This window comes from Muscardinus avellanarius (genome assembly GCF_963383645.1).
Source record: "Muscardinus avellanarius genome assembly, chromosome: 8".
Classification (NCBI taxonomy): Eukaryota; Metazoa; Chordata; class Mammalia; order Rodentia; family Gliridae; genus Muscardinus; species Muscardinus avellanarius.
The window spans coordinates 102591084-102616742 of record NC_137794.1 but is presented as its reverse complement, the minus strand read 5'-3'; the positions used below and the strand labels follow the sequence as shown (position 1 = coordinate 102616742).

At 43.0% G+C, this 25659-nt stretch overlaps 1 protein-coding gene across 3 annotated transcripts in view; it reads right to left on the bottom strand.

The window, feature by feature from the left end:
• The window catches only part of PLEKHG1 (pleckstrin homology and RhoGEF domain containing G1), a gene marked incomplete at both ends in the record, with an annotated part of 141576 nt that overhangs the window by 76173 nt on the left and 39744 nt on the right, over positions 1 to 25659 (bottom strand). For 2 of the 3 annotated variants that reach the window (XM_080699884.1, XM_080699885.1), the window contains one exon: positions 17301 to 17708. In XM_080699884.1, coding sequence (XP_080556010.1) covers positions 17301 to 17708 — 408 coding nt within the window. Of the gene's footprint in view, positions 1 to 17300; positions 17807 to 25659 lie in introns of those variants that run through there. The other variant, XM_080699886.1, reaches the window with a different exon arrangement.

Below are 25659 nucleotides of genomic sequence, written 5' to 3'. Positions count from 1 at the left end.
ACACACACACACACACTCTGAAAGAGCAGGGTTAGGCTGAAGCCTCTGCTGTCCTTGGCCCACTTTCTGGGTGGGTTTCTTCATTAGCTTAACAGAATGAAGAACTTAACATTTAGAGCCAGAGTTCAGTTTTGCATTGGAAGGATGCCTGCAGACCTCTCATCACCCTGTGCTATTTTAATAACACTCTTCCCCGGACACAATACAGATGAGTCTCACTTTTTTTTGTTGTTTTATGAGATGCCATCTCACTTTTGTTCAGGGATCAGTCATTGTGTAAAAATTTTCTATAAGTGTTAGAGGATTATTATTATTATTATTATTATTATTAAATTTTGTGGCTTTCTGTCTCTGAGCTACATCCCCAGCCCTATTTATTTATTTATTTATTTTTGAATAGGGTCACTGGGCGTGGTGGCTCAGGCTTGTAATCCTAGTACTTGGGTGGTCTAGACAGGAGGATTGCAGGTTTGTGGCCAGGCTCAACTACTTAGACCCTTTGCAACTCAGTGAGACCCTGTTTCAAAATGAATAAAAAATAGGCTGGGAGCCAGGCGTGATGGCGTATGCTCATAATCCCAGCATTTGGAAGGCTGAGACCAGAGGATCGCATTTCATGTACAGCCTCAGCTACTTAGTGAGGCTCTTTGCAACTCAGTGAGACCGTGTTTCAAAATAAAGAATAAAAAATAGGGCTGGGAGTGTAGCTCAGAGATAGAATGCCCCTGGGTTCCATCCCCAGTACAACAACAACAACAACAACAACAACAACAACAAGAGAAGAAGAAGAAGAAGAAGAAGAAGAGGAGGAGGAGGAGGAGGAGGAGGAGGAGGAGGAGGAGGAAAAAAAAAATAGGGCTAGGGGTGTAGCTTGGAAATAGAATGCCCCTGGATTCCATCCCCAGTACCACAAAGAAATGAAATAGGGTCTTGCTGAGTTGCAGACGGCTTTGCCAATTTGCTGAGGCTGCCCTCGAACCTGTGATATTTCTGTCTCAGCCTTCCAAATACTGAGATCACAGGCATGCGCCACCATGCCCAGTTATAAAAGCTAAATAATATAAAATATGCTAGGTGAAATAAGGGAGACATGAATGAACAAATACTATACGATCCCACTAGCACGAGGGACCTAGAATAGGCGAATTCAGAGACAGAAAGCAGAGTGGCGGCTGGGAGTGTGAGCTGCTATTTAAGACGCAGAGTTTCTGTTTGAGATGAAGACGTTCTGGAGATGAGCCATGGGAAGACTGCTCCCCATTCCGAGTGAACTCAATACTACGGAATTGCCCTGACCGGTTAAGTTATATACATTTCACCACAACAAAAACATTTCAAAAGCTAATTATTATTATTAACTTATGATTAATTTCTCACTCTGTTTATGAAGGCCGGACATCAGACATATTTAGATGCTGTAGGGAACATAATGCAATTTTTTTTTGTATTTAGTTCCAGCAGAAAGGAGTTCAGTTATATGCTGAGCCATAATTGATGAGTGAAATTCTAGGGGGGTGGCCAGGTGGGTTTGTACCATCCTAAATGGCCTTCCCTTAATTAGCCTGCCAAGGAGTGCTGTCCTGGGGTTCCTGGGTGCAGTAACATCCACCCCTTCCCACCCCCTCCATTTTCTGTAGGCTAGGAAACCAAATAATTAAACATCTTTTAAACATGGTAGGGTAAATAGGCTCTTCGTGAGGGCCTGGGCCTCTCCTTGGGTAAAGACACAGGATTTACTGTTTGGTGTTAGAAACATCTATTTTTGGCTGCTCAAAGAACTTGCTTATTTCCTGGTTGCATTCCTGAGAGCTGAGGCTGGTGGGGATGCGACTGCCAGGCATGTGTGGACCGAGGGTTTGTGAATTGGTCCCATTTACAGAGCAAGAAGCTGAGGTCAGACTGGCCGCTTGTCCCTGGCACACAGCTGACTGTCAGCATGGGGCTGGCATCCTGACCAGGGCTCTGTCCACTCAGTCAACCCCAGTTTGACTCAGCTCAAATCAAAATTCTGAGAAAAAAATTCCTCCCCCCATTGCAGCTTTTATTATGTTATAAATGAATTCCAACTACTGGTAGGTATGTCTGTCAGGTGAACTAAAGATTGCAAAGAAATTATAACATGTAACTTATGAGCTGAAGATAACTTTCTTTCTTTTTCTTTCTTTTTTTGCAGTACTGGGATGGAACCCAGGGGAATTGTACCTCCAGGCCACACCCCCAGCCCTATATTTTAGTCTGTTATTTTTATTTTTTGCAGTACTGGGGATGGAATCCAGGGGATTCTACCTCCGAGTGATACCCCCAGCCCTATTTTTTTTTATATCCTAATTTCGAAACAGGGTCTCACTGAGTTGTCAAGGGCCTCTCTTAGTAGCTGAGGCTGTCCACAAACCATGATCCTCCGGTCTTAGCCTTCGGAATGCTGGGATTACAAGCGTGTACCACCATGCCTGGCTGTCTCTTTATTTTTGAAACAGGGTCTTGCTGAGTTGTGAAGGGCCTCTCTTAGTAGCTGAGGCTGTCCAAGAACTGTAATCCTCCGGTCTCCACCTCCCAAATGTTGGGATTACAAGCGTGTGCTACCACCTCTGGCCTTTAAGATAACTTTCTGAAATAACACTTCAATATAGTGCAAAATTCTGATATTTGAAACCTTACCAGGAATGACTGTCCTTGTCCAAATACCACCAATGAATGAATGATCGTGTAACAGTAATAATGACTCTCATTTGAGTGCTGCTAGATGCCTTGCGCTGTGCTGGATATTTTGTGGCTCTTGATTAATTTTCATGACAATCCTCTTATTCCCATTTTACATGTGAAAAAACCAATAGCAACTTAGAAGAGTTTAGTGACTGGCCCAAGATCACACAGAGAAGTGGCAGAGCTAGGATTTGAATTTAGTTCAGGTCAATTGGTAGGTCTGTGCTTTCTGGGATTTCGCTCCATTTCATGGGGACGAGGAGATCATTTGTGCTGCCTTCAGAAGTCTGGTTGCTTTATGAAAAAGGGGAAGAAAATATCTTGCAAGGACAGTGGATCTCTACACTTACTGGGATCTGGGGAGCTTTAAGGCAAACTGGTCCCAGCCCTGTGGCCTCGTATTCCATCAGCCTGGGGTGCAGCTAAAGACCAGGAGTTATAAAAGTCCCCAGACAATTCTCACCAGCAGCCTCTGCTTTGGAAAAATCCCTGGGTTTCAGTTGTTCTTCCCTACCAGATTTCTCAGGTGATAGCTTTTAATTGCTCAGATAATGGCCTCTTTGAACTTGTTTATGAGGGCGTACTATCCAAGGTATACATCTGGTTGATGACCATTTAATTGTGCATTTCTCATGAGGAATCATTATGGTGATTTATTAAATTCCTATTTTTGAAGTAGGAATTTTCTCCTAGTGGATTTTCTTACAGTGGTCTTTTGAACATTCTAAAACATTTTGAAGATAATTTTACAATCTCTCTCATTTGCCCTCTTGCCCTTCTTTGGGCTCAGATCAAACCTACAACGTTGGACGCAGCTTCTACTTCAGAACAAGGGTTGGCAAAATAGGTTCCTGAGTATCAACTCGTCCGTTAATGACAGCCTGTGGTCAAAGCCAGGAAGATCTGGTCTTGCAGAACAGTGAGAGAGCGCATCTCACCCTCAAAAGGCTACCTATTCTAGGACTAGAGAAAAGGGCTCAACTTCTGGATTGCTTTAGACTTATCCCAAGAAGTCACAAAGGCAATGACCCTGGTCGTGCCTGTCTCTCTTGGCCTCACACTCTGATCTTGTTTGAACTATGGATGAAGTGACACGCTCGTGCCTCCACAGATGCCCATGTCCAGTTTTATCTTCTCAGTGGCTGAGATGTAGGGGACCAGGTAAGGAAGGTAGTCAGCGCCTAGAAAACTTCACAAGTACCTTGGAGGACTCCGTAACTGCTACATGACAGGCACGCAGCAAGATGCTTCTCGTTCTATCCAGCTGTTTTGAAGATAAATGAATGGGAGGCAGGGCTGGGATGTCCCAGCCCTGCAAGTATTTAGCTTGGGCATGTGGGGCTTTGGGAGCAGCCAGTTGTCCGGGGTTTACACCGGGCCAGGTCTGTGCTAAGTGCTTGAGAGGCATTAACTCACCCAACCCTCACAATGTCCCGGCAAGTTCACAATATCAGCCCCTTTATAGAAGTTGGGTGAGAGTTCAATTGACAGAGCTCACCTTTGCCTTCAATTGGAGAAATTCTTGGGATCTCCAGATCTCCATCTCCTCATGTATAAAAAAGACAGAAAATATGTTGTGCACCTGTTTACAGCCAAGTATTTATTCAGCAAATATTTCCTATTAAGTGTCAGGTACAGTGATTAGCGCCAGGAATATAAAACTTATATGTAAACGTTCATAAAGTATAAACCTTATATAATAAAACACTCAGCTGGCATGGTGGTGCACACTTGTAATCTCAGCATTTGTGAGGCCGAGATAGGAGGATTGTGGTTTGAGGACATCCTCAGCTGCTTAGTGAGGCCCTTTGCAACTCAGAGAGACCCTGTTTCAAAATAAAGAATAAAAAATAGGGCTTGGGTTGTACCTAGGAGGTAGAATGCCCCTGAGTTTCATTCTCAGTACTGCAAAAAACAAACAACAAAAAAAAACAAAAACACCACCCCAAAACAAACAAAACAAAACCTCCAAAACAACACACCTTGTTCTTTCAGAATCTATTGTCGGTTAGACTTAATTGAGCTATTTCTAGTCCTAAAATTGGTGCAAGTCTACTGGATAAAAAACAAAAAAAAACATACAATTAGAAGCACCCTAAGTGTCCATCAACAAAGTACTAGACAAAATGTTCTACACACACTCAGTAGAATAGTATTCAGCCTTTAAGAGGAAGGAAATTCAGCACTGTGGATGAACCCTGAACACACTATGCAGAATGAAATAGACCAGTCACGACAGGATGGATACTATATAATCCCAGTTACATGGGTACCTAGAATAGCCCAGTGTTCACGGTGGGGCTGAGGAAGGGGCAGGGGGAGTTCATTTCCCTTTGGGATAACACAGAGCATTGGGGATGGGGGTGGTGATGGTTGCACAACCATGTGAGTACACTAAGCACCCCTAGAACCGCACACTTAGAAGGTCAACACGCTTACTTTTATATAAATTTTACCCTTTAAAAATGACTTTCATGCAAGACGCTGAGTAGAACAACGTCATTCCCTTTGAGTGGCAAAACAATCTTGGTGGGAAGAGGAGAGATTGAAAATGTAAACCATCAGAGAACAGTTAACGGCTAAATTACATAGCTGACAAGCTGTGAATCCGCCTCGCTGCTTCTTTGTTTTTTCTGAGCTGTTACCACAGGATCGCTCGGCCACTCCACTGTCTCTGGGCTCATCCCGTGACTGGGGTAAGTTCCCCTCTGTGATTAGTTTCACAACCTGCAAGTAACACCTTTTCTTCAGGAGGCATTTCTGGCCATGGGAAAGTGCTCCCAACTGCAGATTGGTTTGTTTAGAACATCATTTCCTGAATTCTATAATTTTCTACCCACTCGGTATAATTGAATATTCAAGATGGCACACACTCAAAAAGCAGCGTGATGCTAACCCAACGGAAAGGGCCTGTTTTAGCAAATCTTCAACAGAATTTTGCCCACAGGCAGTCTTTGAAATCTATTAGCAGCTCTTTAGCAGACCAGTAATAACAGCCACTCAATCACCTGAGCTAACTGGAGTTTTTGAAATGCCCTTTCATTTAAAGTAAAAAAAAAAAAAAAAGTTACCCTGAAAGCAAAGCTGAAATAGAATGGAAAGGAGACATTTTATTTTAGTCTCAGGCTTTTTCTTTTTGCAGTGCTAGATATTAAACCCAGTGCCTCGGACATTCTAGGCAAACAGTCTAGCACTGAGCTACATCTCCTGGCCCGAGTTGTAGGCATTTTAAAAGTGCCTGATCACACAAATAATGTGTAGATACCCCAGAATGACTGAGAAAAATATAGCTTTTTAAAGTTAATATTCTACCTTCTCCCATTGTGCTTTCCTTTAATAACTCTGAATCTGTAAGTACAGGTGGAAATTCCATCCTAATTTGAACATCAGAGACACACGGGTATGCTGTCTCCTATACTAAGAGTTTCGTCAATAGCAAATGTCATAGTTTATATAAGAACATTTTATCAAATTATGTAAATACTTTCAGTGAAAGGGAAATTTCCTATACTACGTGCATTTACAAGCAACCATTTTTTTCAGAAATGAGTCAATCTTCACACCGCTAAGAGAGCTAGATATTTTTTTCAGTATTAGAGATTGAACCCAGACACATTCTACCTCCAAGCTACACCCCCAGTCCTATTTTTTATTCTTTTATTTTGAAACAGGGTCTCACTAAGTTGCAGAGGGCTCCCTAAGTAGCTGAGGCTGGTCTTGAACCTGGATCCTCCTGTCTCAGCTTCCCAAGTACTGGGATCACAAGCGTGCGCCACCACACCCGGCTTCAATTTTTTTATTATTTTGAAACAGGGTCTTGATAAGTTGTGGAGGGCCTAAGCAGCTGAGGCTGGCCGTGAAACTGTGATCCTCCTGTCTCAGCCTCCCAAGTGCTGGGATTACAACTGTGTGCCACTTGGCCCCGCTTAGACATTCTTTTAAACCAATTTTACTTATGAAGTAGAAATAGCGAGTGTATTCAGTATCTCTGGTAGTTTGTATTAGTCTTGCTTCACACTCACAGAAGACCAAGCCTTCTTGGGAGCAGGCAGAATGTTCTCTAATCTTCTAGTCTGAGCAAGGGGAAGGGAGAGGAGGTGAGAACTTCTTGTAACAAGTCATAAGACTCCGGAGAATAGGCACAGTAAGTTCTGATAGAAGGTTTAAAAGAACATGACTTTGTTCCCATGCAGATTAATTGGTTAGGGAACAATTTGAACTTGATTTAAATGTCTGAATTTTGCCTTTGTTTATACAGAATTTCACCTCTGAGAAACACTAGGCATATGCACAAATTTTCCAGTTCTGGAGAATAACACAGGAGCAGGACCACGCAGGAACACCCCTGGACCACCTACCAGCTGCCTGGGGCTTGCAGAGCCTCACCCAGCCAGTGGTCTTAAAAGTCTCCAGGGACTTCAGGCCCCTCCTCCACAGCTGCCTGTCAGCTGCAAGCCTGCCGGCACCTCCTCTCTTCAATTTTACTTTTTCAAGATGAAGTATATTTACTATAGTATATACATATTTTTAACCATTTCATAAGTATAAAATTGTGCCTCTGTTTTTACTTAGGTTATCTTTTTTCTTTTGGTACTAGAGATGGAACTCAGGAAAAGTTCTACCTCTGAGCTACTCCCCTATCCCTATTTTATTTTTTATTTTGAAACAGAGTCTCGTTAAGTTACTGGGCGCCTTGCTAAGCTGCTGAGGCTGGCCTTGAATCTGGAATCCTCCTGTCTCAACCTCCCAAGTACAGAGGTTACAGGCATGTGCCACCATACCCTACCATAGTGAGTGATTGTAACAAACGCATATGTCATATTATGGCAGAACTGTAGACACTCTGAAACTCAGTTCTCTCCCACCATCATTGACACTTTCTTTTTTGGGTCTTAGACATTGGTACAGGAGGAAAAACAGCTCCTTGCTATAATGTATTCTCAGTTCACATGTTTTTGCAACCAGGGAAAAACACCCTATAAAGCCTGATTCAGGACCTCGGATATCTTGAATGTCCTTAGACTAATCTCAACTATTCACCCTAGTCCCAAGTTTCAAGAAGCAAGACACAATGGTCAGGAACTTGAAGGTGACCTTGCCATTATCTGAGGTGCAGTATTTCTTAGGGAGACACTGAGGAATGTTGTTACATCCATAATTATGAGACCCACAGGTGATAGGTATATGCTATCATCACAAAGTTCTTGGTAATTTGAAAAATATATCCCAGGTACAGGTTAACTGTGTAAACAGACCATTTTTATCAATAGTAAATTATTTACTAAAAGATCACCTCTGAAAAGATGCTAGTTGACTCCAGCTTCTTATGGAAAAGCAGCCCTAATAGATTGGTTGGTCTGGGAAGTAGAAGGCTCAAATGCGCTCACACGATTTTAACAGTTTATTTTCTCATTGGTCACTTTTACTTTGAGTAGCCAAACTCTTCATTTTGGTTCCTCTCAGTGGCTACAAAAATGAATTTGAAAGAAGGGCAGAGTAATATCAAGGAAGGCATTTAGTTGTCTTATAACCTTATCAATTGGGCGAGAAACTTACAGCTTCTAAGCATGGTTCTCTTAAGCATTCGGTGTCTGATAGAGTTAAGTCCATGTCCCTCCAGGTTCCCTTCCACTCACAAGGTTTCCAGAACACTACCAAGGTAAGCACAACCCTTGCCTTTGAACTAAGCTACCCTCAGCAGCCCTTGTTTTAGCCTCAAGTATCAGCTATGATGTTGAATTCCAAAGAGTGCTGCTGGGCATGTCAAGTAGACAGGAATAAGTAGAGAAATGATAGAGAGGTGGGGAAATGATGGGTGGAAAAAGACGGAGGAAGAGGGATAAGATACACTGGTTAGCGCCCACCCCTAAGTGAAGAACTCACTTAAAACACCCTGTGTTTACTAAATGCTCTTGGAGAAGATCTCACTTAAAACACCCTGTGTTTACTAAATGCCCTTGGGGAAGATCTCAGCAATATGGAAGCCACATGCTGAAGAGGGCAAAGTGTCATCTCTTGGGTCTCCTGAAGGACCATGTGGAGGAGTTCTGCTCTCACCAACTAAAAACACCACAGAGGGCTGTCACGAAAGGAAGAAGGGAAGAAGTTGCCCACTAAGCCATGTGATCTGGGGGTCTGTTTGTTACCGCAGCTTAGCTGTCCTTACGCATACACTCTGTGTTCTAAATCTTTACAGTGGTTGTTTTCAACCTGAGCCAACTCCCCCACCCCAGGGAGTGTTTGGCTATGTCTAGAGACCTGTTTGGTTGTCAGGAGTAGGGACTGCGGAGGTTCGATTAGCTTCTACTTCATGGTAGAAGCCAGGTTTTGCTCCTAACATCCTCCAGCGCTCATGACTGTCCCCACAACCAAGGACTAGCTGGTCCAAAGTGTCTACGGCGCTGCTGGTGCCTGCCAAAGGGTGCTTAAGAGGAAAACTGAAAACACAGACCCTTCTGCTGGAGTCTGCTTGAAGATCTGAGAGAAGAGCAGAGATTAGTGGTGGAAGGCTTTGGATGAGACTTGGCTTCCACTTTCATTTCTACCACCAACTACCTACATGGCCTTGGACAGATCACTTGACCCTCTGTACATTCAATATTCTCATGCTGAAATAGAAACTACTGTAAACCCCACATACTGGGGCTGCAAGGATACACCTGCTCAATACAGTGCCTGATATACCCGAGTACTCACATACGAGTTGTTGTGAATGCTCATTTTTTCTGCTTTTATTGTCACTGAGGCATAAATCTAGAAAATTTAGAAGTAGTAGCCACAGAATCTGTGTATAGCTGTTGGAGTCTCTTAAAGTGACAGGCTATAACACTTAAAGTATCCCATGACACTTACCTTCTCCCCTGCTCCCAGGAGAATCTGATCAATAGAGGCATTCTGAACAACTGTCCTAAGTTTGACTCAAGATCTGGCTCCGAAGTTTGGAGCACATAACCCAAGCTGGCACCCATCAGTGGCACACGTGCACTCTTTTCTGTTTTTTTAATGTGGTACTGGGGATTGAATCCAGAGGCATTCTGCCTGTGAGCTACATCCCCAGTCCTTTTAATTTCTTTACTTGTTATGAAACAGGGTCTTACTGGTTGCTCAGAGTCTCGCTTAGTTGCTGAGGCTGGTCTTGAACCTGCGATCCTCCTGTCTCAGCCTTCCAAGTACTGGAATTACAGGCATGTGCTACCACACCTGCTCACACGCACTCTTGTGGACAGCCCGAAAGCCTCGCCTCACCTTGCTTTCTCCAAATGCTGCCACCTCGAACTGCTCTCATTGGCCTTAGCAATCAATCAGAAGGTATTGATAGAAAATTCAAAGCGGTCAAACCCACTAGGAATGGAAAGAGAGGGGGAGTGGTGAGTTGGCCCAGGCCACCCTCCCACCTCATGCCATTTTGGCATGGGGCTGAAACTATTTTCTGTTTTTCTATTTTCTGTATTTCTATCTTTCTAATAAACTTCTCTAAAAATCTTCAAAAAAAAAAAAAAAAAAAAAAAAAAGGCCAGAAATGGAAAGAGTGAAAAAGCCAGTTGCCTGCCATCCTTCCCACAGGGATGGCGGGGAGTAGAAGACAGGAATGCTCAAAGCCACGCAGCACTGTGACCTCTGGCGTTGGCGCTGCTGTTGGCTGTTGAGGTGTCGAGGGAGCGGAGGGAGGTGGGGCAGGAAAGAAGGGGTCATGACGGGTATGATGGTAACAATAACGGGGATGAAGACAGATACGAAAATAATAGCCAAAATGATGAAGAGGGATGTACAGAAAATAAGAGTCAAAGTGAGGCTCACACAGTGTGCAGAGAGGCATGTTTGAGGACTCCCTGAGCAGAGATCTCATTTGCTCCTTAGGCTCTAAGCTCTTGGAGGTCAAAATCAGGAGACACATTCACATAAAAGTGCTCAGACGCCATGTGGATGAAAAAGTACATTAAATTATGCCAAGTACTACAGTGTATGTTCTTTGTAAAATCCGCCCACAGAACAAGCTTTCATTAAAAACCATCCCTGCCAAGTCTCACACGCTAGCATGAACACCCCGCACCTCAGTGTTCAGAGAACTCCAGTCTAAATGATCTTCATCGAGTGTCAGCATATTAAATGCTATCTCAGCCAGAGGGAGCTTCTGGAGAAGACATTCTATCGTCTGCAGAGACAACAGAACGTGTAAGTCGCACTACTCACTCGTCTTCTTTTCTGCTCACAAGCTTCCTGCTTTTGTAGGTGTGCAAAGCAGGTGTGACTGATCCAAGGGATGCCCATGCACGCCCATTTGAGCGTGCTGCAGGCAAAGGGGCAGAGACACACACACTGCCCCTTCCGCACTAAGCAGTTCTGTCTGCCCTGGAATCCAGCAGCTGAGCCTCCAGCGGACGTGCTGCCCTGGAGGGAGGGGTCAAGACCAAGTAAGATTCCTCTGCACCCCAGTCACAGATGCGGGATGAGAACCCAGAACGAGCATCTAGGCAGAGGATGTGGGATCCGCTGCCAACTCCCTGGCCAGGCGCAGGGCTCCCTCCTTCATTCTGCAGAAACTGCGTGGAAGGCTTCTCCCCAGCCCAGGCTAGGTGTCCTTTCAACGCACCCGGCACCACCAGCCTCCGCTCTAAGCTTTGGCTACAGGCAGAGTAGCTTCCCTACCGTTCCTAAGTGCTAAGCGTGCGGTAAGCACCCTTCTCGACAGCGTCTGCACACTCACTCAGTATATGGAGGGTCCACACAGACTCCTCAACACAGGAGCTGGGAGGTGGAGGCCACCATTTGGATCCTTGTTCAGCTACCACCTCTGAGTCCAGCTGCATACTTCCAGGAAAGACATACTTAAGCTTTGGCTGTGTAGGTTCTAGACATTCAAGCTGTAATACTCAGCCAGATGTGGTGGTGTGTGCCTGTTATTCTAGTACTTGGGAGGCTGAGACAGGAGGAGCTCAGGTTTGAGGCCAGCCTCAGCAACTTAGGGAGGTCCTCAGTAACTTAGCGAGCACCTGATTCAAAATAAAAAATAGGACGAGATAGAATGCCCCTGGGTTTAATACCCAGTACTTCCCCCCACATACCACCAATAACAAAACCCTCCAAAACGAAAACCTATAATACTCACTTCTTAGCTTTTTAATACACTTTATGAATAAAGGTGCTTGTGCTTGAAGGATTTTAGGCCTCTGGCATATGAGAGAAAAATAAAAGTACATGCTACACTTATTACTTTACCCACTTTTCTCACTGGAGACACATCTTCGACATCTGAAAGATGGCTTAATTTAGCATCTCGGAGTTCAAAGATGCCATTTTGTTGAGGGAATTTAACTTCCAATTATACAGCATTATTCAACATCATGAACTATTTAAAAACTTTACTGAAAGGGTAAAACGGGCCATGAACTCTGTCTGAGGCCCGATCTCATGAGGCTCTCAAAGGCTCTTTTACACATCATTTAGAAAGATTAAAGAAACCTGCTCTGCGGAGAAGAGCCCTTGCTCACTCAATCGAAGGTCCCATTAAACATGAAAGAGACCCTTATTTTCCACTCGCCAACAGTGGATTCCATCTCTCCACGAACTCCATGATTGGCTATTTTACTTTTAACTTGCTTACACATTTACCATCTCATTTTATCTGTGACTGTTCTTAGGAGACATATAGAAAGACAGAAATAACAGCCCATTGTTCCTCCGGGGGCGGGCGGTAGCCGACCTCTTACCTCTCTCTCAAATGCCAAGTGTAGAAAGGAGCTAGAATGCCGGGCAGGAGAGGAGGCTGGAGAGACAGAGATGGGTCTGGGAGGGAACGAGGGGATGGCGTGCGTGAGAACAGCAGAATTTGAAAAGGGGATTTTCAGAAAGCGTTAGGGGTTCACTTGTGAATTCAAGGGAAAGACAAAATAGAGAGATTTTGGATTTTTTTTTTTATGACAGTGTCTCCGCACATGGGAGAGAAAGTATGTGGCTTTCTTTGCATGTGTAACAAACATCCAGGGACCCTCCTGCCCAGCCGAGACTATAGAAGGCTGCTCAGAAACAAACTGTGTTGATATCTGGGACAATGTCAAACATGTCAAATCACTGTATATGTTACTGTCTTTTAAATGAGTGCCTATATCATTGATATTTTCCCCCAATTGTACTGCTTACAAATACTAAAAATGAAACCTAAACCTGAGTTGTGAAGATTATGTGTATATATGTCATGTAAATAAAATGTACCATTTACGGGGGAAATTAATTAAATTGGGAATGACCAGTGATTGATATTAGTTAAATGAGACACAATAAAGCAGAGTATTCAATAAAGCAAGGTCAGAAAATGTGTTGCTGCATAAAGGAAAAGGACTTCTCAGTCACCTCTATAAGTGACCACACTGTTTTTCTCTCAAAAGCAATTTTTTTGCTTAGGAAGTGCCGACTACAGAAAATCTGATGTGGGGGCATGACAAGAACTTATTGTGGGTCATTAAAGAGCAGTTTACAGTTGTGAACTGTAAAAGACCCATCTTACAGTCGTTAAGTTTTTCCAATATAAAATTCTTTATTTGAAAAAAAAAATAGAGGTGATTACAGCAGTTAGCTATAGAACTGATCAAGGAGAACCGATTTTGGAGGAACTGATTAAAAAAATATTTTAGTAACAGCCTTTACTGGATTGAACTTCAAGTGGAAAGAAAGTTATTCTTCCTAAAGAAAAAGACCTAACTAAAATTAATGTTGTGTCCATACATGAAGTTATCACTACCAAGCTCACTAATGGGTATGGGGAGGAAAGATGGGGGAGTGGGGTGGGATTTGGAGGGGAATCCACCATACCACGGGCTGCGTGCATGTCGTATCGTTGAATCTCACTATGATAAGAATACATTTTATAAAACCTAGATAAAATGAGTCTATTTTATTAAATCATCCTGTTAAATCTTAATTTTTTCACATTCTAAGGATGGAACTCAGGACCCTGTATATGCTGTGTAAGCACTCCACCACTGAGCTACAACCCCACCCCTAAATTTTGATCTTGAGGAAGAGAGATGGTCATATAACAAAAGAAATAAGGGGTTTAATTTATTTGCTTCCAAACGGAAGTTTTCCTTTTAAAAATTGACACATAAAAACTGTACACACTTATGGGTACAATGTGATTTTTTTTCAATACATGTAGACACTGTGGAATGTTCAAATCAGGAAAAACAAATCTCTCAAATATTTATAATAAATATAAAAATCTTCTAGCTTCTTGAAATGCACAGTATATTATCTTTACCTACATTCAGATTTTTAAGTTTCCTGGTGGAGTGGGTGACTCATAGTGTTCTAGCAACTTCTAGAACAAATGAACACCTGCTTCTTTTTTGTGTGTGTGTGGTAATGGGTACTGAACCCAGGGGCATTTTATCTTTGAGCTACACCTCCAGCCCTATTTTATTTTGAAACAGTGTCTCACAAAGTTTTTGAGGGCATTGCTAAGTTGCTGAGGCTGGCAGTGAACCTGTGATCCTCCTGTCTGAGCCTCCCAGGTACTGGGATTACAGGTGTCACCTGGGATTACAAGGCACCTGTCACGAGCACCTACTTCTTCCTACTGGGGCTCTCAATATGACAGACCCTTCTTTCCCAACCATACTCCCTCCCAATACCCTACTCTGCCTCTCTCCCAATAAATACCTTTGACTTTCAGTGAAGTTCAGTAGAAATAATCCATTTTTGTTCAAGATAATAGCAGTAGAATTACCCATTAAAACTTTTTTCCTGATTAAATTTCTGTTCTAGTGAACTTGTTAACCTGGGAAAGACTTTAGGTATAACATAGTATAATTGGTGATTTTTTTTTTTTTTTTTTTTTTTGCGGTACTAGGGCTGAAAGTCAGGAGCATTCTACCTCTGAGCTACAAACCCAGCCCTATTTTTTATTCTTTATTTTGAAACAGGGTCTCACTGAGTTGCAAAGGGCCTCACTAAGTAGCTGAGGCTGTCTGCAAACCCGGATCCTCCTGTCTCAGCAACCCAAATGCTGGGATCACAAGCGTGCGCCACCATGTCTGGCTTAATTGGTGATCTGGATCATGGTAAGGATTCTATTTCTACTTATGAATTGCCTACCATGTGCCAGGCACTATTGTATGAGATTCACAAGTTATAATCAAATTCTAAGAACCCTGTGCACGGACTATTTATTAACCCCATCTTACGATTAGACATTGCACAAACTTGTAGTCTGAAACAGGGGCTAGCTGACTATGGCCCTTGGGTTAAGTGGGGATCCTAAAGATTTGCTGAAACTTTCAGGCTTCTTCATCACAGTGTCCATCTTGGCTTCTGAGATAACCACAGCAGATCTGAGCGCTGCTGACTGTGACTTTGGGGGCCCAAAGACCTAAATACTTGACTGTCTGGTCCTGCAGAGAAAAGTCATCCTTCCCTTGTGTAAAACATGGCTAATTCAGGGATACAGAAACAAGGCAACAACATCTGGACTGCTTCGAATGGAACTTATATGGAGACTTTGCTAGAAAAAAATTCTGTCTTTATCTATAGTTTCCTTTCATCATGTCTTACTTCTGCTCACCCAAGATTAATTCACTAGTCTTGGGAGACTGGGGGTGGGGATGTCTTCAAGGAATATCGGTTTAGTATCTAAAGCCTCTCTCTTCGTGAGGCGAGTTTCGACTAGTTAGGAAAGTTTCTAAGAAAGTAAAAAAGTGTAAACTAGAGAAAGATTTAATAACCGTAAGTTTCCTCAGAGGTTATAAAATTTTTGGCTGATTTCTAGGTATTTCTCCTCAAGTACAAATGACATCATTGTTGGAACTTAAAAAGTTGGCCACCGTATTCTACATTTGGTGCCACACATTGTTTTGGTTGAGCATTAATTGACTTTTCTATTTTTACTGGGAAGTTAGATCATAACTATTTTTAGGAGATAGTGGCTGTTTCTGTCATTTGTAGAACCCGACACATGATCATGCGTTAGAATTTTTTTGTTTTTGCTAAAGCTATAAGAATGTATGTATTTGGTGAAGAATGTTTCCATTAGCAAATATTCCACTACATTCTGGAGCACTTTTTTTTTTCTTTTTTACGATACTGAGGATGGAACCTAGGGACAGTCTACTCCAAGCTATACCTGTAGCCCTATTTTTCATTCTTTATTTTGAAACAGGGTCTCACTAAGTTGCAAGGGGACTCACTAAGTCGCTGAGGCTGGCCACAAACCTGCAATCCTCTGGAGCTCAGTTTAGATTAAATGTCTAAAGCAGGCAGTAGGTACTAACAAAGGAAAGAATTTGATATCTTACTAGGGAGCAAAATGAGCACATTGACCACCAAATACACACATTCTTTGTAATATATACATCTGCTCATGAGATATCATTCATATTATTTTTATTATTTTGAGGTACTGGGGATTGAACTCAAGGGCAGTTGACCTCCAGTTGAAATCCTCAATCCTTTTTATTTTTTTATGTTGAAACAAGATCTCATCAAGTTTCCGAAGGTCTCACTAAATTGCTCAGGGTCTCACTAAATTCCTAGGCTGGCCTCAGATCTGTGATTCTCCTGTCTTGGCCTCCCAAGTACTAGGATTACACCACCATGCCTGGTGAGCTATTAATATTCTTAGCCACAAATTGAGAACAGCTAACATCCAGGCTTCACAGGTCATTCTTTATCCTCAAAACCCCACTTCCCAAAGTTGAATTAATAACTGAATTATTTCCAGGAGATGTTGTGATTCTGATGCATGAGCTGAGTTCAATTCTCACGGAGTAATTTATGCAAACAATTTATAACTATAACTTATAATTTATGCAAAAGTTTTATGTACATTTGCTTAGTATAAAATGGAACAGACAGGAAATGCCTGAGGTAAAACAAAGCTCATAGTTTTTCTTCTATCCTTCAGTCCCTTTTCCCAAACACCAACCAATACGGAGGCCAGTGTGGCACAGTGGCCAGGCTTTGCGCATCTGAGTCACGGAGACCTTTAAGGATCCCAGCACCCAGGCCAGCCAACGAATGGCAGTCTCAGGGCTTGGCGTGGGCCTTAGTGATAGAGTTCATGCGGAGACCCTGGGATCCCATCCCCACTACTGGGGTGGGAGTGAGAGAGAGAGAGAGGAAGAGAGGGAGAAACAGCCTCCAAGGGTGGGTGGAACCAGGTGTCAGGAGTTTGGAGAACGTGCAGACAAGTGGAGCGCTGTGATTTAGGTAAAACCCACTGATGGGTTCACAGATACATCAGACATCTACTCATCAAAAAGCTTGAAGTCCTACTCTGTCCTCATCTGCTGCACCGGCTGAAAGATACTCCGAGCACTCCGAAGCAGGATATATTAACACAGCATACTGGTACCACACAGGAGCGCTGTTCTGACTCCTGATGCATAACTAACTTGTTAGTGCTAATATTAAGAGCAGCTAACCCAGTAAGCACGATGCTGGGTCTCTCTTGAGTTACAGTCTGCTCAAACATCACACCCCTTCTGCATCTTAGGAGACCGCACACACATCCCCAGCAATGAAGAGCTGGGCTCTGCTCTATATTTTGCAAGCCTATTTTCCCTGCTTGATAAACTTTTTTTTGGAAAAGTTAAAGCCCGCCTTACCTCCACAATGCTTTTTAAATCTTGCACATAAGTCCTTTCAGTCTCCAGAATTTCCTGCACAACTCTATCCACATAGAGGAGCTTGGGGCTGGTGGTCGAGTCTGCGGTCGCTTGCGGCACCCCATTCGGGTCCACCCTCCACGGGGTTCTGGGCTGCCTCCCGCCGCCCTCGTCCATGTGCGGCGGCCCGGCGGGGACGTCCCTCTGCAGCTCGCTGCTGGAAAACGGCCGGGCTGGGACCAGCTCCAGTTTTATGGCTCCGGCTTCCTTATCCTGGTGAAACAAGCCCAAGTGGCTATTTGAAACCAAGGTCATTCTGCTGCCGAAGGAGCCATGGCTGTCCCGGGAAGAGGCTGAGGACGAGGTGGAGCCGAAGCTGACCGGTCGGTCACTGTCAGAGAGCTCCATGGTCTTCCGCTGCGGAGACTGGGGACGTCTGGCTTCTGTTTGGGGGTCAGCGACGTCGTTTACAGCTGGTGGCCCTTCAAGATGCGACCGGCGCCCATCTACATGTGTTGCAGGAAAGAAAGAAAGAGGTCAGGCTGAGCAAGGTAAGCAGGGGTTCTATCAAATAGAGGCTCGAAAGGAGGTCACACCTCACCTGAATGCATACGGTCAATAGCAAGGAGCTGGCAGGGTAGTTATGGGAGGAAAGCGGGACTGAGGCACAGAATAGGTGCTTCCAACGCCTCACCTGGGCGCCTGCTAGAAATGCAGTCGCCAGCTCTGTCCTCCTGGGACCTCCTGACGCTGAATCTGCATTTCTCAGGATCCCAGAGTGATGCTCACACATTGAAGTTAAATGAAATACCATTTCCGAGGCCTCCAAGTGTGACCACCTGGAAGGACCCTCTAGTCCAGACTGACTCAATTACAGGCTGAGTGGTCAGGGCACGTGGAATCCTAGCTTTAACAAGCACGCACGTGATGCTTGTATACTTCCAAAGGACCCTCTGATCGTGAAGGCATTTTGAGAGCTACTCTTCTAGATCACAGATTTCCTAAGTGGGCAGCACCCCACCTTAGTACTTATGCCCCAAGGGGCACCGGAATAAAATAGACATATGTGAACGAATGCAAATGTGTCACCGCATCTTTCAGCTTCTTTGCTGAAAGTAGACTCCCCAAGGGGAGGCACTGAATAATTTATTTTTCTGAAGTTAAATAAGTTTGAGAATGTCTGTCATCACAATTCCACAGAATTTTCGGCCAGGGTCCTGGGAGCACAGTGATTTAAGTGGCACTGACCACTGTGCAGGTCACTTGTACAGAGTATTAAAGAAATGGTGCATGGGTGACAGTTCTCTAATACTGAGCATGAAAACCAAATTGAAATATTAACACCCACACCCTATTTTATTTTTAATTTTTTCTTAAGGTACTGGAGATTGAACGCAGGAATGGTTTACCTCTGAGCTACACCCCCAAGCCCTTTTAGTTTTTTGTTTTGAAACAAGGTCTCGCTAGGTTGCTGAGAGCCTTGCTACATTGCTGAGGCTGTCCTTGAACTTGTGATCCTCCTGTCTCAGCTTCCCTAGATACTGGGATTACAGGTGTGCACCACCACGCCCAGCTTCCCACACCCCATTTAAAACTGACCCTCTTGCCTCAGCATTTCTTCAAATTTCTTCTTAAAAAACAACATCCCATGGATTTTATATGGAGAAAGAAAAGACCCAGAATAGCCAAAGCAATCCTCAGCAATAAGAACCATGTAGGAGGCATCAAAATCCTTGACTTCAAATTATACTATAGAGCAATAGAAGGAAAAACAGGATTGTATTGGCACAACAGGTATACTGACCAGTGGAACAGAAGATACACAAACAAACCCACATACCTATAGCCAATTAATCTTTGACAAAGGGACCGAGCCTTTTCAACAAATGGTGCTGGAAAAACTGGCTATCCATATGTAGAAAGATGGAACTAAATCCTTACCTCTCACCATGCACAGGAGTCAACTCGAGATGGATCAAAGGCTTAGAAATTTGACCAGAGACTGTCAAGTTATTAGAGGAGGGCATAGGCTCAACACTCCAACATATAGGCACAGGCAGTAACTTCCTCAACAAGACCTCCAAAGCACAGGAAATTAAAGCAAGAACTAACAAGTGGAATGGCATCAAACTAAAAAGTTTCTTCTCATCAAAGAAACCATCAAGTACCTAAAGAGAAAGCCTACACAATGGGAGAAGATCTTTACCAGCCACCACTCTCATAGAGGGCTAATATCCAGAATATACAAAGAGCTCAAAAGACTCTGCACTAGCAAAACAAATAACCCAATCAAGAAATGGGCAACTGAACTGAATAGACACTTCACAAAAGAAGAGATACAAATGGCCAATAGATACATGAAAATTTGTTCAACATCATTAGCCATCAGAAAGTTGCAAATTGGCCGGGCGTGGTGGCACACGCTTGTAATCCCCTTGCTTGGGAGGCAGAGACAGGAGGATTGCGCAGGTTCGAAGCCAGCCGCGCTGGCATAAGACCCTGTTTCAAAAATATAAAATAGTTTTGGGAGTGTAGCCTGGAGGTAGAAGGGCTTCCAGGAACCCCAGTACCATCAAAAAAAAAAGAAAGTTGCAAATCAAAACTACTTTGAGATTCCATCTAACCCCAGTCAGAGTGGCAAGCATAAAGAAGTCAAATAACAATAAATGCTGGTGAGGATGTGGGGAAAGAGGAACTCTTTTACACTGTTGGTGGGAGTGCAAACAAGTTCAGCCACTATGGAGATCAGTGTGGAAATTCCTTAGAAAACTGGGAATGGATCCACCATCTGATCTGGCTATTCCTCTCCTGGTTATCTTTCCAATGGGGTTGAAATCAGAGAACTTCAGTAACATATGCATACCCATGTTCATAGCAGCACAATTCATAATAGCCAAAATATGGAACCAACCTAGGTCTCCGTCAACAGATGAGTGGATTGCAAATTATGGGAAATACACACAATGGAATTCTACTCAGCTATAAGGAAGAATAAAATCATGTCATTCACAAGAAGATGGAAAGACCTGGAGAACATGTTAAGTGAGATTAGCCAAGTGCAGAAAGAGAAGGGACAAATGTTTTCTCTAATATGCCCAACTAGGGAGCATTGGGGATACCAGAGGGACTCCAGATAATGGAGAGGAAACCGCGGCAAAGCTAGAATGGAAGGATAGTAGAGGAAGAAGACTGAGGTTGATTAATAAAGGAGCTACATCCGAATATGTGTAAAAGTATGAATTAGCATGGTCAACCTGGACATTCATTGTTGGGAGGGGGGAAGGGGAAGTTTTTTGCGGGGAGAGGGCACTAAGCACAGTCTGAATGTATGCCATTTTCAAGATGATTCACATAAAAATTTTAAATAAGTTATACAAACTGAAAAAAAAACACCCGACATTCCAAGCTAGACACGGTGGCGCACGCTTGTCCCAGTACTTGGGAGGCTGAGACAGGAGGATCTGGGTTCTCGGACAGCCTCAGCTACTTAGACCCTCTGCAACTTAGTGAGACACTGTTTCAAAATAAAGAATAAAAAATAGGGCTGGGGGGGGTAGCTTGGAGGTAGATGCCCCTGGGTTCCATCCCTGTACCACACACACACACACACACACACACACACACACACACAGACATTCCATTTGAGGCATAAATGGAGTTACACTATCTAAGAACATGTTTGATTAACTACAAATAAAACTATAAAATTTCAGCCATTGTATAGTAATAAATATAGGAATGAAACTATGAGAAAAATTAGGAGAAATGGGGCTGTTACTATTTGTAAGAGTGTCCAGAGAGATAACTAAGTCAAAAGGTTACTTACTACCCATAGCACTTAAAAACAATCCCGAGTCCAAAAAGACTCTCTATGAAAATGAATTTTTCAGAAGCTATTTTGATGAAACACTCCAAGTTCTAATCCTCATTTGTAAGGCAGGACCAATATTCCTCCACTATAATAATGAGATTCCAGGTTTACAGAAATAATGTGACTTGTTTTAAAGAATGCGAAAGCTGATGAAATTTTCTTCATCTTGGCAGGTTGCCTTCCTACCACAATCCATTTTTACGAGCTTTGCTAGAAAAATAATAAAGGAAGCTCGTCTTGGGACAAAGGCGGTCGGAAGAATATAAATCAACGATGAGTTCTCAACAGCATGTGAGTTTGCTCCGACTATAATAGAGAACAAGGAGCTGGTACCAATATGTGTTTTTTTATTGTGGTACTAGGGGTGGAACCCAGAGGCTTTCTACCTCCAGGCTACACCCCCAGACCTATTTTCTATTTTATTTGGAAACAGGGTCTCACTAAGATGCTGAGAGCCTCACTAAGTAGCTGAGGCTGGCTTCGAACCCGTGCGATCCTCCTGTCTCAGCCTCCCAAGCGCGGAGATTACAAGTGTGTGCCACCACGCCCAGCCTACTAATATGTTTTAAATGTAAATAATGTATCAAGTCTGGCTTTTTCTACATTATATTTATGGCAAATATTGAAATTATGAATATATAATAAAGAAATTTGTTCTGAGTCAACAAGAAGCACTGGGAGGAAATGAGTAATTTGTCTACATCACCACTGCCACCTAGTCCAAGTTTGCCGCAGAATTTTAAAGCTTTTGCAATATTCTTTTTGTTTGCTCTATAACAACTTTATGGCCTATAAAACATGGATTGGTTAGTACTTAAAATGCACTCGATCTAAAAAAAAAAATCTCAATCAATCTCGAGTGTGGCAAAGCCCAAGAGGCAGCTGTGCATTCAGGTCAGCTGCAGGAGAGGACACACCCGTGTTCCCCACTAGCGCTGAGAACGTCCTGGAGTGTCTAAACAGGAGCAGATGCAGATTTTTTTCCTGCTTGAAGCCACCATAGCCCTAACCCTGAAGTTGAGTTCACTGTACAGAATGGAAGAAAATGAGGGTTCGTTAAAGTCCCCGGGTCCACTGAAGCTATGATTTAGGATCCAGAATAAGCTGAGTACTTAATATGAAAGGCTAGGACACCTGGAAAGGTCCAGAACAAACGAGTTACCTCCACAGATCTGGACAGGCAGGTTGCCAGGGCAGGTTCTGATTAACAGGCAAAATACAACTGCTCTGGTCTAGGAAACGGGCTTTAACACAGTTACATAAGTCTAGACAACTTACTCATTATCAAGACTGGTGAATAGAGCCGGGCGTGGTGGCGCACGCTTGTAATCCCAGCATTTGGGAGGCCGAGACGGGAGGATCACACTTCACAGCCAGCCTCAGCTACTTAGTGAGGCCCTTTGCAACTCAGTGAGACCCTGTTTCAAAATAAAGAATAAAAAATAGGACTGGGGGTGTAGCTTGGAGATAGAATTCCATCCCCAGTACTGCAAAAAAAAAAAAAAAATAGAATAGCTAGGCATGGTGTCGTGTACTTATAATCTGAACATTTGGGAGGCTGAGACAGGAGGATCATGGTTCTTGTGGACACCCTCGGCTACTTAGTAAGGCCCTTTGCAACTCAGTGAGACCCTGTTTCAAAATAAAGAATAAAAAAATAGGGCTGGGAGTATAGCTCGAAGGTAGAATGCCCCTGGGTTCCATCTCCAATACCACACACACACACACACACACACACACACACACACACACACACACAAGACTAGCGAATATAAACAACAAAGACACTCATTTTTTTCTTATCACTTCTTTTCTCTGTTCACTTTGGACTAACATAGACTCCAGGTTAGACAGCCAGTAGAGGCCATCTTGGGGATTAAAGAGTAATACAGAGTCTTGTCAAAGGAGACCATGTTGGGCTGCCAAGGATCACAGCGCCTTTAAAAATATTTTCAAAAAAGTGAGATGTGAAATTCAGGCCATCTCTTCAAGAACAAATCAAACGGTAGCTCGAACTGGGCACCGCTGCCAGAGAATCATATGCTCTAACACCAGGCCAGCAGGACCGGCCCATTCACCAGGTTACCATTAGACACTTCCTAAAGAAGAGCAGTGCAGATATCCGGCATTTATAGTGTTGAGTCAAGCTTACTGCCTCAAACTAAATGCTTTTCAATATTATCAGTGGCAGAAGCGAGACATTTAAAGACAGATAATATAAAATCATGCAATATGAGATGGGTCTTGCTAATGGATAACATTTTTTATATTGACTCATTGCTTAGAAGATAATTATGGCTTTCTCATAGAAGAAAATGTACCTCCTCAAACTGTCCAGTCTTGTTCTCATTTCCCTCAAAATAATTTATGATTTCCATCCTGTCTGGACTATTCTTTCTCATGTAACTTATCAACTAATATTTATCTCTAGACGTTTTTTTTTTTTGGTGGTACTGGGTATGGAACTCAGGTACATTATACCTTTTAACTGTAACCCCAGCCCTATTTTATTCTTTTATTTTGAAATAGAGTCTCACTAAGTTGCAGAGGGCCTAAGATTTTGAGGCTAGCCACCAAGCTGTGATCCTCCTGTCTCAGCCTCCCAAGTGGTGGGACTATAGGCATGTACCACAACACCCAGCAATATTTTTCTCTAGAACCAGGTTTCTCAGTGCAGTGGCCACTGGTTACATGTGGCTACTGGGTTCTTAAATGTGGCTGATAATTGAGAGGTGATCTATGTGCAAAATATACGCTGGACTTCAATGACTTAGTATAAAATAAAAATTATACAACACCTCAGTCATCATTTTCATATTAACTAGATGTTGAAATCATATCTTGGAATGGTAGATTAAATAAGACACCTTACTAAAATTATTTTCATCAGTTTCATTTTACTTTTTTAAAATATGAGCTGGGCATGGTGGCGCATGCTTGTAATCCCAGTACTTGGGAGGCAGAGACAGGAGGATTACGGATTTGTGGCCAGCCTCACCAACTTTTTGAGGCCCTCTGCAACTTAGTGAGACCTGGTTTTAAAATAAAGAATAAAAATAGGTCTAGGGCTGTAGCTCAGAGGTAGAATGCCCCTGGGTTCAATCCCTAGTACTGCAACAAACAAACAAACAAACAAACAAACAAAATGACTGCTAAAAATTAAATATATCTGTAGCTTATAGATATTTTTGTTGAAATGTGATGGAGAGGTCTTTTACATAACAACATTATTCCATAGGATTTAAATTTACCTTCTTAGCAACCTCTGTTCAAATAATAGTGGACAAAGAGAAGCATACAACTCAGTTTGACTTTTAAAAACACTCCATTCATTAGTACAAATTATTGTTAGGAATTAGAAAAAATGGAGTTGGGAGATAATTGCTGTTGAGTAAAAAGTGGTGTAACTAACCAAATTCCCCATGATTAAACTGTAGCATCCAGATAGAAAACTATGGGTCAAGAAAGCTTTTTCAGCCAGGAGTGGTGGTGCGTGCTTGTCATCCCAGTACTCGGGAGGCTGAGACAGGAGGACTGCAGGATTGTGGCCAGCTTCAGCTACTTAGTGAGGCCGAGTTCAAAAATGAAGAATAGAAATATAGGGCAGGGGGTGTAGGTCAGAGGTAGAATGCCCCTGGGTTCCATCTTTGGTAACACACACACACACACACACACACACACACACACACACACACACAGAGAGAAATATTTTTCTTCTGCCTTGAGTGAGGGATTAATATCTGTGTAATTTGTTTTATTAACTTCTTTTCTTAAACCTTGTTCTTCCTAAATACTAAGCAGAGAGCTAATAATCTCTCATTTTCTGAGAAATTCTTGCCAAATATTGCCTACGATCCATCTCTGGGAGATTTTTTGGCCGTGAATACTTGAAAATAAGCAGATTTTACCCATCTGAGGGTCATGGCCGATGCGACCCTGGTAAGCCTGGGGCTGTAGGGGTGGAAACACCTCTCCAGGGTTTTGATGGCCTCCTGATTCTTATCACGAGAAGTACTAGTTAGCACTAGAAGTACTAGTTAACCTAAAAGCCACCAGCATTTCCCTTTTGTGCTATTTTCAGTAACAAGAAAAAAATGGCTAGACAGTTCCCATGTATTTAGGTTCTAACCCGTTTTACATCACGACGAGTCTCTGGTTTCTCTTGGGGGAAGGAGCTCTACTTTTTGGCTTTTATTTGCTTGCCCTTCAAACTTCTCTCATTTTAGTGGCTCTCCTTTGGAATTTCATTGCTAGCACCAGAACCGGGACTTCTTGGCTCTGACTTGTTTCTTGGGCTGCTTTGGGCTTGATGTACGCCTTTCCATGGCTTCCTGTGACTGTGTTTACACAGGGAAGGGGGACTTGATGGGTCCCACAGCCCAAAAGTCCTTGGGCAAGTCCCAAGGGGAACTTACAGGGAAAGACAGAAACTCCTCTCACAGTGAGGGCAGGGGAGGGACCAGGATTTCTAAATCCTGCTAATTGGCA